The 14,011-nt window shown below is 43.6% G+C and overlaps 1 protein-coding gene across 2 annotated transcripts in view; it reads left to right on the top strand.

Annotated features, from left to right (window-relative positions):
- Positions 1 to 13,989, top strand: part of CASR (calcium sensing receptor) — a 101,155-nt gene extending 87,166 nt beyond the window's left edge. For both annotated transcript variants that reach the window (XM_006755330.2, XM_015558488.1), the window contains exons 6-7: positions 9,722 to 9,845; positions 11,100 to 13,989. In XM_006755330.2, coding sequence (XP_006755393.1) covers positions 9,722 to 9,845; positions 11,100 to 12,598 — 1,623 coding nt within the window. In that variant the 3' untranslated portion in view covers positions 12,599 to 13,989. The remainder of the gene's footprint in view (positions 1 to 9,721; positions 9,846 to 11,099) is intronic.
- Positions 13,990 to 14,011: the final 22 nt, after the last annotated feature.

The following is a 14,011-nucleotide window of genomic DNA, read 5'->3' as shown; positions in this document are numbered from 1 at the left end:
ACTAGTTCAAAAAATTCAAGAGGAAGGCACACTTCCAAGCTCTTCCTATGAAGCCAGCATTACCCTAATTCCAAAACCTGGTAAAGACACCACAAAAAAAGAGAACTACAGGTCAATATCCTTGATGAGCATAGATGCTTGCTAAAATCCTCAACAAAATTCTAGCAAATTGGATTCAGCATTACATTAGAAAGATCATATACCATGAACAAGTGGGATTCATTTGGGCGTGCAAGGATGGTACTACATCTACAAATCAATAAATGTGACACGCCACATAAACAAACTGAAAGACAAAAATCACATAATCATATCAATCAATAAAGAAAAAGCACTTGACAAAATCCAACATCCTTTCTTGATAAAAACTCTCAGCAAAGTGGGAATAGAGGGATCATATTTCAACATAATAAAAGCCTTATATGACAAACTTACAGCCAACATCATATTCAATGGGCAAAAACTAAACTTATTTCCCCTAAGAACAGGAACAAGACAGGGATGCCCACTTTCACCACTCCTGTTTGATATAGTACTAGAAGTGCTAGCCACAGTGATCAGACAAGAAGAAAAAAATAAAAGGCATCCAAATTGGAAAGGAAGAAGTAAAACTGTCCTTATTCACAGATGACATGACATAGAAAACCCCGAAGACTCCATCAAAAAACTACTAGACCTAATAAATGAATTCAGCAATGTAGTAGGATACAAAATTAACACCTGGAAATCTATGGCCTCTTATACATCAATTATGAACTCACAGAAAGAGAAACGGAAAAAACAATCCCATTTACCATTGCAACATAAAAATTAAGATACCTAGAAATAAACTTAACTAAGAACGTAAAAAACCTATACTCGGAAAACTATAGGACATTGAAAAAAGAGATAGAGGAAGACATAAACAAATGGAAGAACATACCATGTTCATGGATTGGTAGAATCAACATCATTAAAATGCCCATACTACCCAAAGCAATCTACAGATTCAATGCAATCCCCATTAAAATACCAACGGCATATTTCAAAGAACTAGAACAAACTCTCCAAAAATTCATCAGGAATGATAAAAGACCCCGAATAGCCACAGCAATCCTGAGAAAGAAGAACAAAGTGGGAGGTACCTCAATACCAGATATCAAGCTATAAATATGTCTCTCTTCTCCACGTCCAGCTCGGCTAGAGAGCGATCCGGTTCCTGAGTAGGGATGACTGGGGATTGAGAAAATGAAAGAAAGAGACAGACACAGAGATGGAAAGAAAAATCTGGGCCGGGTGGGACCACTGTCCTCTGACGGGACAGGGACAGAGACAGTGACAGTGACAGTGACCCAGAGCCAATACACCGTGTTTATTTTATACAGCAAAAAAACGGGAAGTTTTACTAAAAGTCAAGACAAAGGAGATTATTTGCAATCTTGGGTGGGCCCGAGTCGTATTCATTCCTGGTGCTTGGCTGGATTTAAATAACAAAACCCACCCCCTGGCACCTGGGCTGAAGGTCAAGCTGACAACACTCCTGCCTTTTGTCAAAACGTGTTTCCAGGACATGGCTTTGCCAAATGCTGTTGGAAATAGCTGACATTAATTAAAGAAATGCCCATGTACCTTCCCAGGTGCTCTCTACGGCAACCTATATTACAAAGCCACTGTTCTCAAAACGGTCTGGTACTGGCACAAGAACAGACATATAGACCAATGGAACAGAACAGAGAACCCAGAAATCGACCCAAGCCATTATGCTCAATTAATATCTGACAAAGAAGGCAAGAGCATACAACAGAGTCAAGACAGTCTCTTCAATAAGTGGTGCTGGGAAATTTGGTCTAATACATGCAAAAAAATGAAACTGGATCACCAACTTACACCATACATAAAAACAAACTCAAAATGTCTCAAGGACTTATATGTAAGACAGGAAACCAAAAAAATCTTACAAGACTCTATAGGCAGCAAAATGGCAGACATATGTCATAGCAGTATCTTTACAGACACAGCTCCTAGGGCAGTGGAGACTAAGGAGAAAATAAACAAATGGAACTACATCAAAATAAAAAGCTTCTGCACAGCAACTGTCAGAATGGCTATCATTAACAAATCAACATATGGCATGTGCTGGAGAGGATGCGGAGAAAAAGGAACCCGCCTTCACTGCTGGTGGGAATGCAGATTGGTGCAGCCATTGTGGAAAACAGTATGTCATTTCCTCAAAAATTTAAAAATGGAACTGTCATTTGACCCAGTAATACCACTTCTAGGACTATATCCCAAGAAAACAGAAACACCAATCAGAAAGGATATATGCACCCCTATGTTCATAGCAGCACAATTTACAATAGCTAAGATTTGGAAACTGCCTAAATGCCCATCAGCAGATGAGTGGATTAAAAAACTGTATTACATCTACACAATGGAATACTATGCCGCTATTTAAAAAACAACAACAAAAAAAAACTTTACCATTTGCAACAGCATGGATGGAACTGGAGGACATTATGCTAAGTGAAATAAGCCAATCGGAGAAAGATAAATATCACATGATCTCACTCATATGTGGGATATAATGATCAACATAATTTGATGAACAAGAATAGATCCAGAGACAAATGGCAAGGCAGGAGGAGGAGGGAGGGGGAAGGGGGGGGGGTTAGAGATCAAGCAAAGGACTTGTATGCATGTATATTAGCATAACCAATGGGCACAGACACTGGGGCAGTGGGGGCTTGCTTGGGGTGGGAATGTTTGGGGATCAAGGGGCCCAATTGGAGAAAAAGGAGACATATGTAAAACTTTAGACAATAAAAATTTATTTTAAAAATCTTTGAAAATATACGTGTATTTTTCAACTGACTGTGACAAACATGTATTACATTTTTAATTTACAAATGAATAAAATAAATTAGTATAATAAAAAATAATAATAATCAAGAGGAGGTAAGACAAAGCCAGCATTATCCTAATTCCAAAACCAGAAAATCATACTACAAAGAAAAAAATTATAGGCCAATATCCCTGATAAACATAGATGCTAAAATTCTCAACAAAATATTAGCAAATTGGATCCAGCAATACATTAGAAATATCATACACTATGACAGGTGGGATTTTTTTCTGGGTATGAAAGGTTGGTACAATATCTGTAAATCAATAGATGTAATATACCACATTAACAAAATGAAGGATTAAAATCACATGATGATATCAATAGATGCAGAAAGAGCATTTTATAAAATCCAGCACCCATTTATGATAAAAACTCTCAGCAAAGTGGGAATAGAGGGAACATACCTCAACATAATAAAGGATATATATATATATATAATCACAGCCAACATCATACTCAATGTACAAAAAGTAAAATCAGACAAGAAGAAGTAATAAAAGGCATTCAAATTGGAAAAGAAGAAATAAAACTGTCACTATTTGCAGTTGACATGATACTGTATATAGAGAACCCTAAAGATTCTACCAAAAAAAACCTATCAGAACTGATAAATGAATTCAGTAAAGTATCAGGATACAAAATAAATATCTAGAAATTGGTTGTATTTTTATACACCAATAATTAACTTTCAGAAAGGGAAATTAAGAAAAATCCCATTTATAATTGCATCAAAAATAAATCAATACAATACAATACAGAGGAGTAAATTTAACCCAGGTTGCAAAATTGTGCTCAGAAAATTATAAGACACTGAAGAGAGAAACTAAAGGAGATATAAATAAGTGGAAGCATATTCCATGTTCATGGATAGGAAGAATTAACTTCATTAAAATGTCCATACTACCCAAACCAATCTATAAATTCAATACAATTCCTATCAAGATACCAATAGCATATTTCACAGAATTAGAACAACTATCCCAAAATTAATATGGAACCACAAAAGATCCTGGTAGTAACAGCAATCTTGAGAAAGAACAAAGTTGGAGGAATCACATTACCTAATATCAAACTATGCTATAAGGCCACAGTAATCAAAGCAGCATGATATTGGCATAAAAACAGATATATACTAGTAGATCAATGGAACATAATAGAGAGCCCAGAAATAAACCCACACCTTCTTGGTCAATTAGGGTTTGACAAAGGAGGCAAGAACATCCATGGGATAAAAACAAGCTGTTCAATAAATTGTGTTGAGAAAATTGGACAGATACATGCAAAAATATGAAACTAGGCCACTTCTTATACCATATACAAGAATAAACTCAAATGGATTAAAGACTTAAATGTAAGAGTCAAAACCATAAATATCCTAGGAGAAAACATGGTCTTGGACATTTCTCATAGCAATATTTTTTTCTGATATATCTCCTCAGGCAAGGGAAACAAAATAAAAAATAAAGAAATTGGACTACATCAAACTAAAAAGTTTTTGCACAGCAAAGAAAACCATCAACGAAATGAAAAGACAACCCAACCACTGAATGGGAGAACATACTTGCCAGTGATATATCTGCTAAGGAGTTAATATTTATTTACATAGAACTTATCCAACTCAATACACAAAAGAACAAACGATCCAATTTAAAAATGGGCAAAGAATCTAAATAGACTCTTCTCCAAAGAGGATGTACAGATAGCCAATAGACATATGAAAAGATGCTCAAAGTCACTAATCATCAGAGAAATGCAAATTAAAACTGCAATAAGGTATTACTTCACACCTGCCGATTGTCTATCATCAATAAATCAACAAAGAATCAAAGTCACTAGATGTGGAGAAAAGAGAACCCTCTTGTACTGTTAGTGGGAATGCAGGCTGGTGCAGCCACTGTGGAAAATAGTTTCCTCAAAAAATTAAAACTAGAACTACCTTATGATCCAGTGATTCCACTCCTGGGAATATATCTGAAGAAACCTGAAACACTAATTTGAAATAACATATGCACCCTTATGTTCATTACAGCATTATTTACAATAGCCAAGATTTGGAAGCAGACCAAGTGCCCATCAATAGATGAGTGGACACAAAAGCTGTGGTACATTTATACAGTGGAATACTACTCGGCTGTAAAAAAAAAACAAAACAAAAAGGAAATCTTACTTTTTGTGACAGCATGGATGGACCTGAAAAGTATTATGCTAAGTGAAATAAGCCAGTCAGAGAAAAACAAATACCATATGATTGCATTTACATGTAGAATCTAATGAACAAAATAAACTAACAAAGCAGAAATAGACTCATAGATACAGAGAACAGAATGACAGCTGTCAGAGGGGAGGGAAGGTGGGAGCCTGAGTGAAAAAAGGTGAAGGTATTAAGAAAAAATCCGCAGAGAGTATGGTGACTGTAAGAGGAAAATGGGGTAGAAGGAGGTAGAAGAGGGTAAAGAAGGGATAAATAGTAATGGAAAGAGACAACTTTGGATGGTGAACACACAATATAATATACAGATGATGTGTTACAGAATTGTACACTTAAAACCTATATAATTTTATTAATTCAATAAGAATGCATATAAAATCAATTAAACTTGGATTTCATTTTCAAGAACACTGGTAGGCTGTGATATTTTAGCCTGGAGCCTCTCTCCAATTATTTTTAACTAAAGGCCCACTGCATGAAATTCATGCATGGGAGGAATGTGTCCCTCAGCCCGGCCTGCACGCGCTACAATCCGAGGCCCCTCAGGGGATGTCCATAGGGATTGGGCCTAAACTGGCAGTCAGACATCCCTCTCTCAATCCAGGACTACTGGCTCCTAACCACTCGTCTGCCTGCCTGCCTAATGCCGCAACTGCCCTCCCCTGCTGGCCTGGTCACCCCCAATTGCCCTCTCCTGCCGGCCTGATCACCCCTAACCCCCTGCTAGCCTGATCTCACCCCAACTGCCCTCCCGGGCCAGCCTGATTGCCCCTAATAGCCTCTGCCTCGGCCCCCACCATCATGCATTTGTCTGGAAGCAAGTCGGATGTCCAGTGGCCAGTCGACCCACTTTAATTAGCATATTACCCTTTTATTAGTATAAACTAGAGGCCTGGTGCCCAAAAATTTGTGCACTGGGCAGGTGGGGGGGTCCCTCAGCCTGGCCTGTGCCCTCTCTCAGTCTAGGACCCCTTGGGGGATGACCACCTGCTGGCTGAGGCCTGCTCCCCAAGGGATTGGGCCTAAGATGGCAATCATATCCTCTGGCAGCCTGGCAGGCCTTGGGGGATGTCCACTTGCCAGCGGGGAGCAGACCTAAGCTGCAGTCGGACATCCTTAGTGCTGCTGAGGAGGCAGGAGAGGTTCCCACCACCACCTCTGTACTGGCAGCCATCAGCCTGACTTGTGGCTGAGCAGAGCTTCCCCCATGTGGGAGCACACTGACCACCAGAGGGCAACTCCTGCGTTGAGCGTCTGACCCTGGTGGTCAGTGTGTGTCATAGTGACTAGTCATTCCCAGTCTTTCTGCTGTTAGGGTCAGTTTGCATATTACCCTTTTACTATATAGGATAGAGGCCTGGTGCACAGGTGCGGGCTGGCTGGTTTACCCTGAATGGTGTCCCAGATCAGGGTGGGGGTCCCGCTTGGGTGCCTGGCCAGCCTGGGTGAGGGGCTGATGGCTGTTTTCAGGCTGCCCACACCCTCTTTAGGGTGGGGGTCCCCACTGGGGTGCCTGGCCAGCGTGGATGAGGGGCTGAGGGCTGTTTTCAGGCTGCCCACACCCCCTTTAGGGTGGGGGTCCCCACTGGGGTGCCTGGCCAGTCTGGATGAGGGGCTGAGGGCTGTTTTCAGGCAGGCCAAGCCTGCAACTGAAGCTCCCAGTCTCTCCTTTTTTTCCTTTTCTTTTTTTCTATTCTCGGATTTATTTACCTTCTGTAATTGAAACTTTGTTGCAACTCCAGCTCTGAGGCCAGCTGGCTGAAAGCAGGCATCTGGGGATTGTTTAGCTTCTATAATTGCAACATTGTTGCTTAGACTGGAGCTCAGAGCCTGGCTGGGGCAGGCAGGGAACCTTGGCTTTCTCCATTGCCGGGCAACCAAGCCTCATGTTCGCTTCAGTTGCCTGGCTGCTGGCCGCCATCTTGGTTGGCAGTTAATTTGCATATTGCCCTGATTAGCCAATGGGAAGTGTAGCAGAGGTACGGTTAATTACCATGTTTGTCTATTATTAGATAGGATAATTTGATTGTTGACTCTTTTGGATTTTCTATATGGACAATCTTATCATCTGCAAATAATAACAGTTTTATTTAGTCCTTCCCAATATTTAAGCCTTTATTTTTTCTTATTCTACTTGCTAGTTAGGAACTCCAGTGCAATGTTTAATAAATAGTTGTGATAGTAGGCACCCTTGTCTTAAAGAAAATGCTATAAATATTGTCTTATTTGGATGATTATTTTGTTACCCTTTTGCAAGTTAAAGATATTTCTTCCTGCCCCTTTTCATTAAGTTTTTATCACTAGTCTTTGTTGAATTTCATCAAATGCTTCTTTTTTAAAAAAATCCTTATTGGAGGAAATGTTTCCATTGAATTTAGAGAGAAAGGGGAGAGAGACGGAAAGAGAAAAACATTGATCAGTTGTCTCCATATATGCCTGACCAGGAATCAAACCCGCAAACTATGTGACCTGCTAGGGAACCGAACCTGCAACCTTTTGGTATACAGGATGATGCTCCAATTAACTGAGCCACCCAGCCAGGGCTCATCAAATGATTTTTTTTTAATCTGTTGATGATCATATTTTTCTGTGTTAATTTACCATTGCAGTGATTGACACAGATTTTCTAATCTTAAACTTGTTTGCATTCCTGGTATAACCTAAAATTATGTGTTTTCTTTTTTATGTCCTTTGACTTTGTGTGTTCATTGTTTTCATATCTTTCATCTATTTTCAAGAAGTGGAAGATAGTTGTACTCTTCTCAGATCCTTTCACATTCCTTACACTTTGCGTGCACCTCCAAGACTTCTGCATATTTTTGTTTCCAATAACCAGAACTTGCTGCTCTTTCTCAGAAGACTGCCTTGCCTGCAGGCTAATAGAACCCACTTTGCCCACAGGCTCAGAGAGGCAGAAGAGCCTAGGAGTTTACATTTCCCTAAAATGACTTCTTAGCCAATGAGTGGGGGAGAAGTCTGAAAGCCCTAACCCCTTCTCCTCAGATCAAGACTGTTCTGAGTTCCCCTTGGGGACCAGTCAGGAGCTACCCTCTGAGGGACTTTGCTCGAGATCACACCCTTGCTTCTTCCCTCCCTTCTGTGTTCTACTTCCTCCATTCTCTTCCTGTTTCCATTGGGAGAACTTTCTTTATAAATTACTCAAGCATAAATTCCTGACTTAAGTCTGTTTCTGAAAACAAATTAATGTGTGAAATGGGCCTGTATTTATTTTTTTCTTTTTCATACTGTTCTTGTCTGGTTTTGGACTCAGGGTTATAGTGACATTACAAGAATGGTGTGGAGGATGTTCTTTTTTTATTTTTATTTTTCCTAATTTCCAGTAGAGTTTGTATAAGATTAGATTGACCTGTCCTTTGAAAATTTAGTGTTACTTGCCTGTGATGAACCCAGGATATGAATATGTGGTGGGGGTGGAAGTCAGGGGCAGAGGAAGGATATAGTTAGATGTAGTGTTATTGTTTCAGTCTTAGCTTTTGTTTTGGGTGGTTGTCATTTAAAATGACTAACTAAAAGTGAGTCAAACATGAATAAGTAATGATGGAAAGAAACAAGGATTATGATTAAATTCTGTGCACTTGAAGTCCATTAAGGAAATAAATATGCCAACTAAAATCTATGTTATCTGAAATTAATGTAGCTACTGCAGCTTTCTTTTGGTTAAGAGTTGCCTGATATATCTTTCTGATCCATTTACCTTCAACCCCTTCATGCCTGTACTGCCTGCCTCCCTGAGGATCTCAGAAATCTCCCTGCAAAGCCTAAAACAAAATTGCAAGAATTGCAATTCACTGCAAAGTTTACAGTCTCCTTTTCAAACAAATTTCCCCTCATCTCCGCATTTCCCTTGTAATTGTCCCTCTGTGTGTAGGTCCATGTCCTTGTATCTTTTAGTCTGTCTCAAACTTTTACTTCCATGGAAAGTAAACAGATGGCTTGTTCTGGGACCTGGAGGGAATGGAAGGGGGATTATTTAAGAAGGATTTTGGTCATGGTGTCTTCCCAACAATGAATTTTCCTAGAATCCCATAGGTGTGTGCACACGTGTGTGTGTGTGTGTGTGTGCGCGCGCGCGCGCGCGTGCGCACGCGTGCACTTGCATGTTCACTGGTCCATAGGCATTTCTCCCCTTCATAGACCCCATGAGGTAGAGTCTCTGGACCTTCCTCTGCCTGGAAATGGCCTAGAGCAGTGGTTCTCAACCTATGGGTCACGACCCCTTTGGGGGTCAAATGACCCTTTCACAGGGGTCACCTAAGACCATCGGAAAACACACATATAATTACATATTGTTTTTGTGATTGATCACTATGCTTTAATTATTTTCAATTTGTAACAATGAAAATACATATTGCATATCAGATATTTACATTACAATTCATAACAGTAGCAAAATTACAGTTATGAAGTAGCAACGAAAATAATTGTATGGTTGGAGGTCACCACAACATGAGGAACTGTATTAAAGGGTCGCCGCATTAGGAAGGTTGAAAACCACTGGCCTAGAGTCTGCCACATTTGAGCCCAACTCCTCCCTTATATGTGACAAAGGAGCTGTAAGACTGATCCCAGAGCTGCAGCCCCTCACTTTTGTGCTCTCCATCTTCCAGGTGCCTTTCTCCAATTGCAGCCGAGTCTGCCTGGAAGGGACCAGGAAGGGAATCATTGAGGGGAAGCCCACCTGCTGCTTTGAGTGTGTGAAGTGTCCTGATGGGGAGTACAGCGATGAGATAGGTAACGGAACAGCCCTTTGTGGGCATCAGGTAGAGCTTTGGGGACCTGGGGTCAGTGAAGTCCCTCAAAGGGTTAGGCTGAGGTGATACTTAGCACAGTTTCTCATTTAACAAGGTATATTTGAGCATCATGCTGGGCTGGGCTCTGAGGGAGATAGAAAAAAAATGTTAGATGTCTTACAACACCGTGAGAGCTTACAAACACACCTGTTACGCATCTTTCTTTTGCTTTGATACTTCTTTCCAATATTGTTTTTCTTTTCTTATAGCTCAGAGGCCCTGAATAGACAAACTTCTGTCTGTTCCAGGCTCCAGAGTTAATAGGCCATGACAGGTGGCCTCTGGGTGCCTGGCACTGTACTTGCTGTCTTACTCATGTTTTTCCTGTGCCTCAGTTTCCTCACCTCTAAAGTGAGAATTCAATGAGTTAATATTGGTAAAGCACATGGTAAGTTCAAGGTAAATGTCTATTCAATAAAATCCTTGCTGAGCACATTGGAAGCACTCTATAAATATTAAGTATAATTGCTATTATCTCATTTCATCCTCCCCATAATAATGGGGTTATTATTGCTTCCAGTTTATACATGAGAAAACGGAGGCCCAAAGTTCATACCGCTAGTAAATGGCAGGGCCAGGATTCCCATCCAGCTCTCTGACTGCAAAGCCCATATTCCTTTCACGTCCCCAGACTTCTTCATGGGCGAGGGGCACACCAGAGACTTAATACACGTTCTTTGATTAAATGAGCCTATAGCCTTCTTCATTGGAAAGCCTTGGAGGAAGGCACAGGTCATACTTGAGATATTCTACCTAGATCTGAGGATGTCTCCCTCTGGCATGTCTGCAAATCCCATCCACATATCCAGAATGAGTCAGGCTGAGCTTGAATCACTCTGTGAAAAGTTGGTGGACTATGTCATACCTCTGGGCAGCCACCTGACCAGCAAGATTGATCAATCTCTGCTGCAAACCATCAGCAGATAGTCTTAAAGGAAACATGTACACCACCACCACCACCACCCCCATGTACAAAGGGGCAAAAACTATAATCAAAGGTACATGAAATTAAGTATAGAATTAAACATGTCTGAGTTCAGTATATTACCTGATCATGTAAAAATCACAATTTTCATCAGTAAGTACAATGTAAAGTGACCAGACCCACTAGCCTGTACACTCACCACCACATTCACAATCATAAATTTTAGTCGATGCTACTCGGTCACTCCCTCTTCGCTGGGACATTTTACAGATGCAAGTGCCTGTGACAAGTGCCCAGATGACTTCTGGTCCAGCGAGAACCACACTTCCTGCATCGCCAAGGAGATCGAGTTTCTGTCCTGGACGGAGCCCTTTGGGATCGCGCTCACCCTCTTCGCGGTGCTGGGCATTTTCCTGACGGCCTTCGTGCTGGGGGTCTTCATCAAGTTCCGCAACACGCCCATCGTCAAGGCCACCAACCGAGAGCTCTCCTACCTCCTCCTCTTCTCCCTGCTCTGCTGCTTCTCCAGCTCCTTGTTCTTCATCGGGGAGCCCCAGGACTGGACCTGCCGCCTGCGCCAGCCGGCCTTCGGCATCAGCTTCGTGCTCTGCATCTCCTGCATCCTGGTGAAAACCAACCGCGTCCTCCTGGTGTTCGAGGCCAAGATCCCCACCAGCTTCCACCGCAAGTGGTGGGGCCTCAACCTGCAGTTCCTGCTGGTCTTCCTCTGCACCTTCGTGCAGATCGTCATCTGTGTGATCTGGCTCTACACCGCGCCGCCCTCCAGCTACCGCAACCACGAGCTGGAGGATGAGATCATCTTCATCACCTGCCACGAGGGCTCGCTCATGGCGCTGGGCTTCCTGATCGGCTACACCTGCCTGCTGGCCGCCATCTGCTTCTTCTTCGCCTTCAAGTCCCGGAAGCTGCCGGAGAACTTCAACGAAGCCAAGTTCATCACCTTCAGCATGCTCATCTTCTTCATCGTCTGGATCTCCTTCATCCCGGCCTACGCCAGCACCTACGGCAAGTTCGTCTCTGCCGTGGAGGTGATCGCCATCCTGGCGGCCAGCTTCGGCTTGCTGGCCTGCATCTTCTTCAACAAGGTCTACATCATCCTCTTCAAGCCATCCCGCAACACCATCGAGGAGGTGCGCTGCAGCACCGCAGCGCACGCCTTCAAGGTGGCGGCCCGGGCCACGCTGCGCCGCAGCAACGTCTCCCGCAAGCGGTCCGGCAGCCTCGGGGGCTCCACGGGGTCCACCCCCTCCTCCTCCATCAGCAGCAAGAGCAACAGCGAAGACCCCTTCCCGCAGCCCGAGAGGCAGAAGCCCCAGCAGCCGCTGGCCCTGCCCCAGCAGGAGCCGCAGCCGCAGCCGCTGCCGCCCTCGGCCCTGCAGCCGCAGCAGCAGCCCCGATGCAAGCAGGTCATCTTCGGCAGCGGCACCGTCACCTTCTCGCTGAGCTTTGACGAGCCTCAGAAGAGTGCCGCGGCTCACAGGAATTCCACGCACCAGAACTCCTTGGAGTCCCAGAAAAGCAACGACACCCCGACCAGGCACCAGGCGTTACTCCCGCTGCAGTGCGGGGAGCCGGACTCAGAACTGACCGCCCAGGAGACGGGCCTGCAAGGGCCTGTGGGTGGAGACCGCCAGCCAGAGGCAGAGGACCCCGAAGAGATGTCCCCAGCTCTGGTCGTGTCCAACTCCCGGAGCTTCGTCATCAGCGGTGGAGGCAGCACTGTCACAGAGAACATACTGCACTCCTGAAATGGAAGGAGAAGGCCCGTCCAGGGAGGATCCAGACATCTCCTGGGATCCACATTCTCCCACAGGGATGAGGGACTGCTCCCAACTCCTTGCCTCTGAGGAAGGAGGAATAATATACATGCCAGACGCCTGGAACTTAGCTGCACTGTTTTATATGGCAGTGAGTTGACTAATGTTCCCTTTAAAATTAAAAAAAGAAGAGCCATGTGCTTCTGTGGTTGGATTCGTCAGAGCACTGATCGCCATGGTCAGATTTGCTGTTCATGTCTCTTCTTTTGTTCTCTTCTTCTGTTCTATCTGACCCAGCAGCCCAGAGACGGAACCAGGCTTTAAACCAATCACTTATCCTCCACCCACCTCCCGCCCTCTCTTTTCTTTTTTCTTTTTTTCTTTTCTTTCCTACTGACATGGCCGCCCTGAGCATTGTGGACAGCCTGGCTCAGGGACAGTGTGCAGAACGGCAGGACATCATCTTGGCCACCACTAGAGTGAAGAGTCTCAAAGGCAGGATGTCACCAGTGTTGCCCAACACCTTGACAGGAGAAGAACTTTACATGTTCAAAACCGTAGGTGAATGTGTTCCCTCCTATTTATGGAAGCCATAAGGTGTGTGGCCTTCTACTTGCTGCTGCTGTCACGTGGCCCTCCTCCCGCACCAGTGCACCTGGTTTCATGCAGCATGTGACCATGATGCCACGCTTAGATTCCCGGAGGATAAAGAACCACCTCAAATTGTTAGGAGGGGGCTGCATAACTCCACTGAGCTGTATCTGAAATTAATATTGCTCTAGGTACCTTTCTCCTTAAGAAAATGCTTCTGTTGTCACAGTCCATGGTCAATATAAACTGAAAAAATCACAGTTTGGCTTATATAAGGCAGTATTACTGAGCTCCGTATTCCTTGCCCACCCACCACCCCCACCCCATAAGCTAAGCCCTATGTGAGCCCTTTCAGGGTCCCAGGAGTCCAGAATCTGCACCCGTCCTTGGCCCAAAGGCTTCCTGCAGCCAGATTTATCCTTGTGCCTGTGGAGAACAAGCTCTCAGTCACTGGTCCCCTACCAGTTGCTGGGGTGAGACAGTGTGGTTTCAAGAGAGCTCTCATAAGGCATTAGCCTGGCCCTCCACCCCCCAAATGCCATACCATGTTCCTTCCAGCAGTGGAAGCCTGCCCATGGGTAGTTAAAGGGGTTGAATGGCATCCAGCTGAGATGTCAGGCTCTAACCAGAAAAACCTAGGTTCAAGCCCTGGGTTGGTCACTTATAAGTTGGGTGACTATAGACTAGGAATGCTGGCCTTGCTAAGCCCCAGCTTCTTTGTCTCCAAAATGGGGATAATAATCATTCTTTTCCTTCAGAGCTCTTATGTGAATTAAATAAGATAATGTATGGGTCTCTCTCTCTTCTCTTTCT

This window comes from Myotis davidii, unplaced genomic scaffold (assembly GCF_000327345.1).
Source record: "Myotis davidii unplaced genomic scaffold, ASM32734v1 scaffold292, whole genome shotgun sequence".
Taxonomy (NCBI): domain Eukaryota; kingdom Metazoa; phylum Chordata; class Mammalia; order Chiroptera; family Vespertilionidae; genus Myotis; species Myotis davidii.
This window is presented reverse-complemented; position numbering and strand designations above follow the sequence as displayed.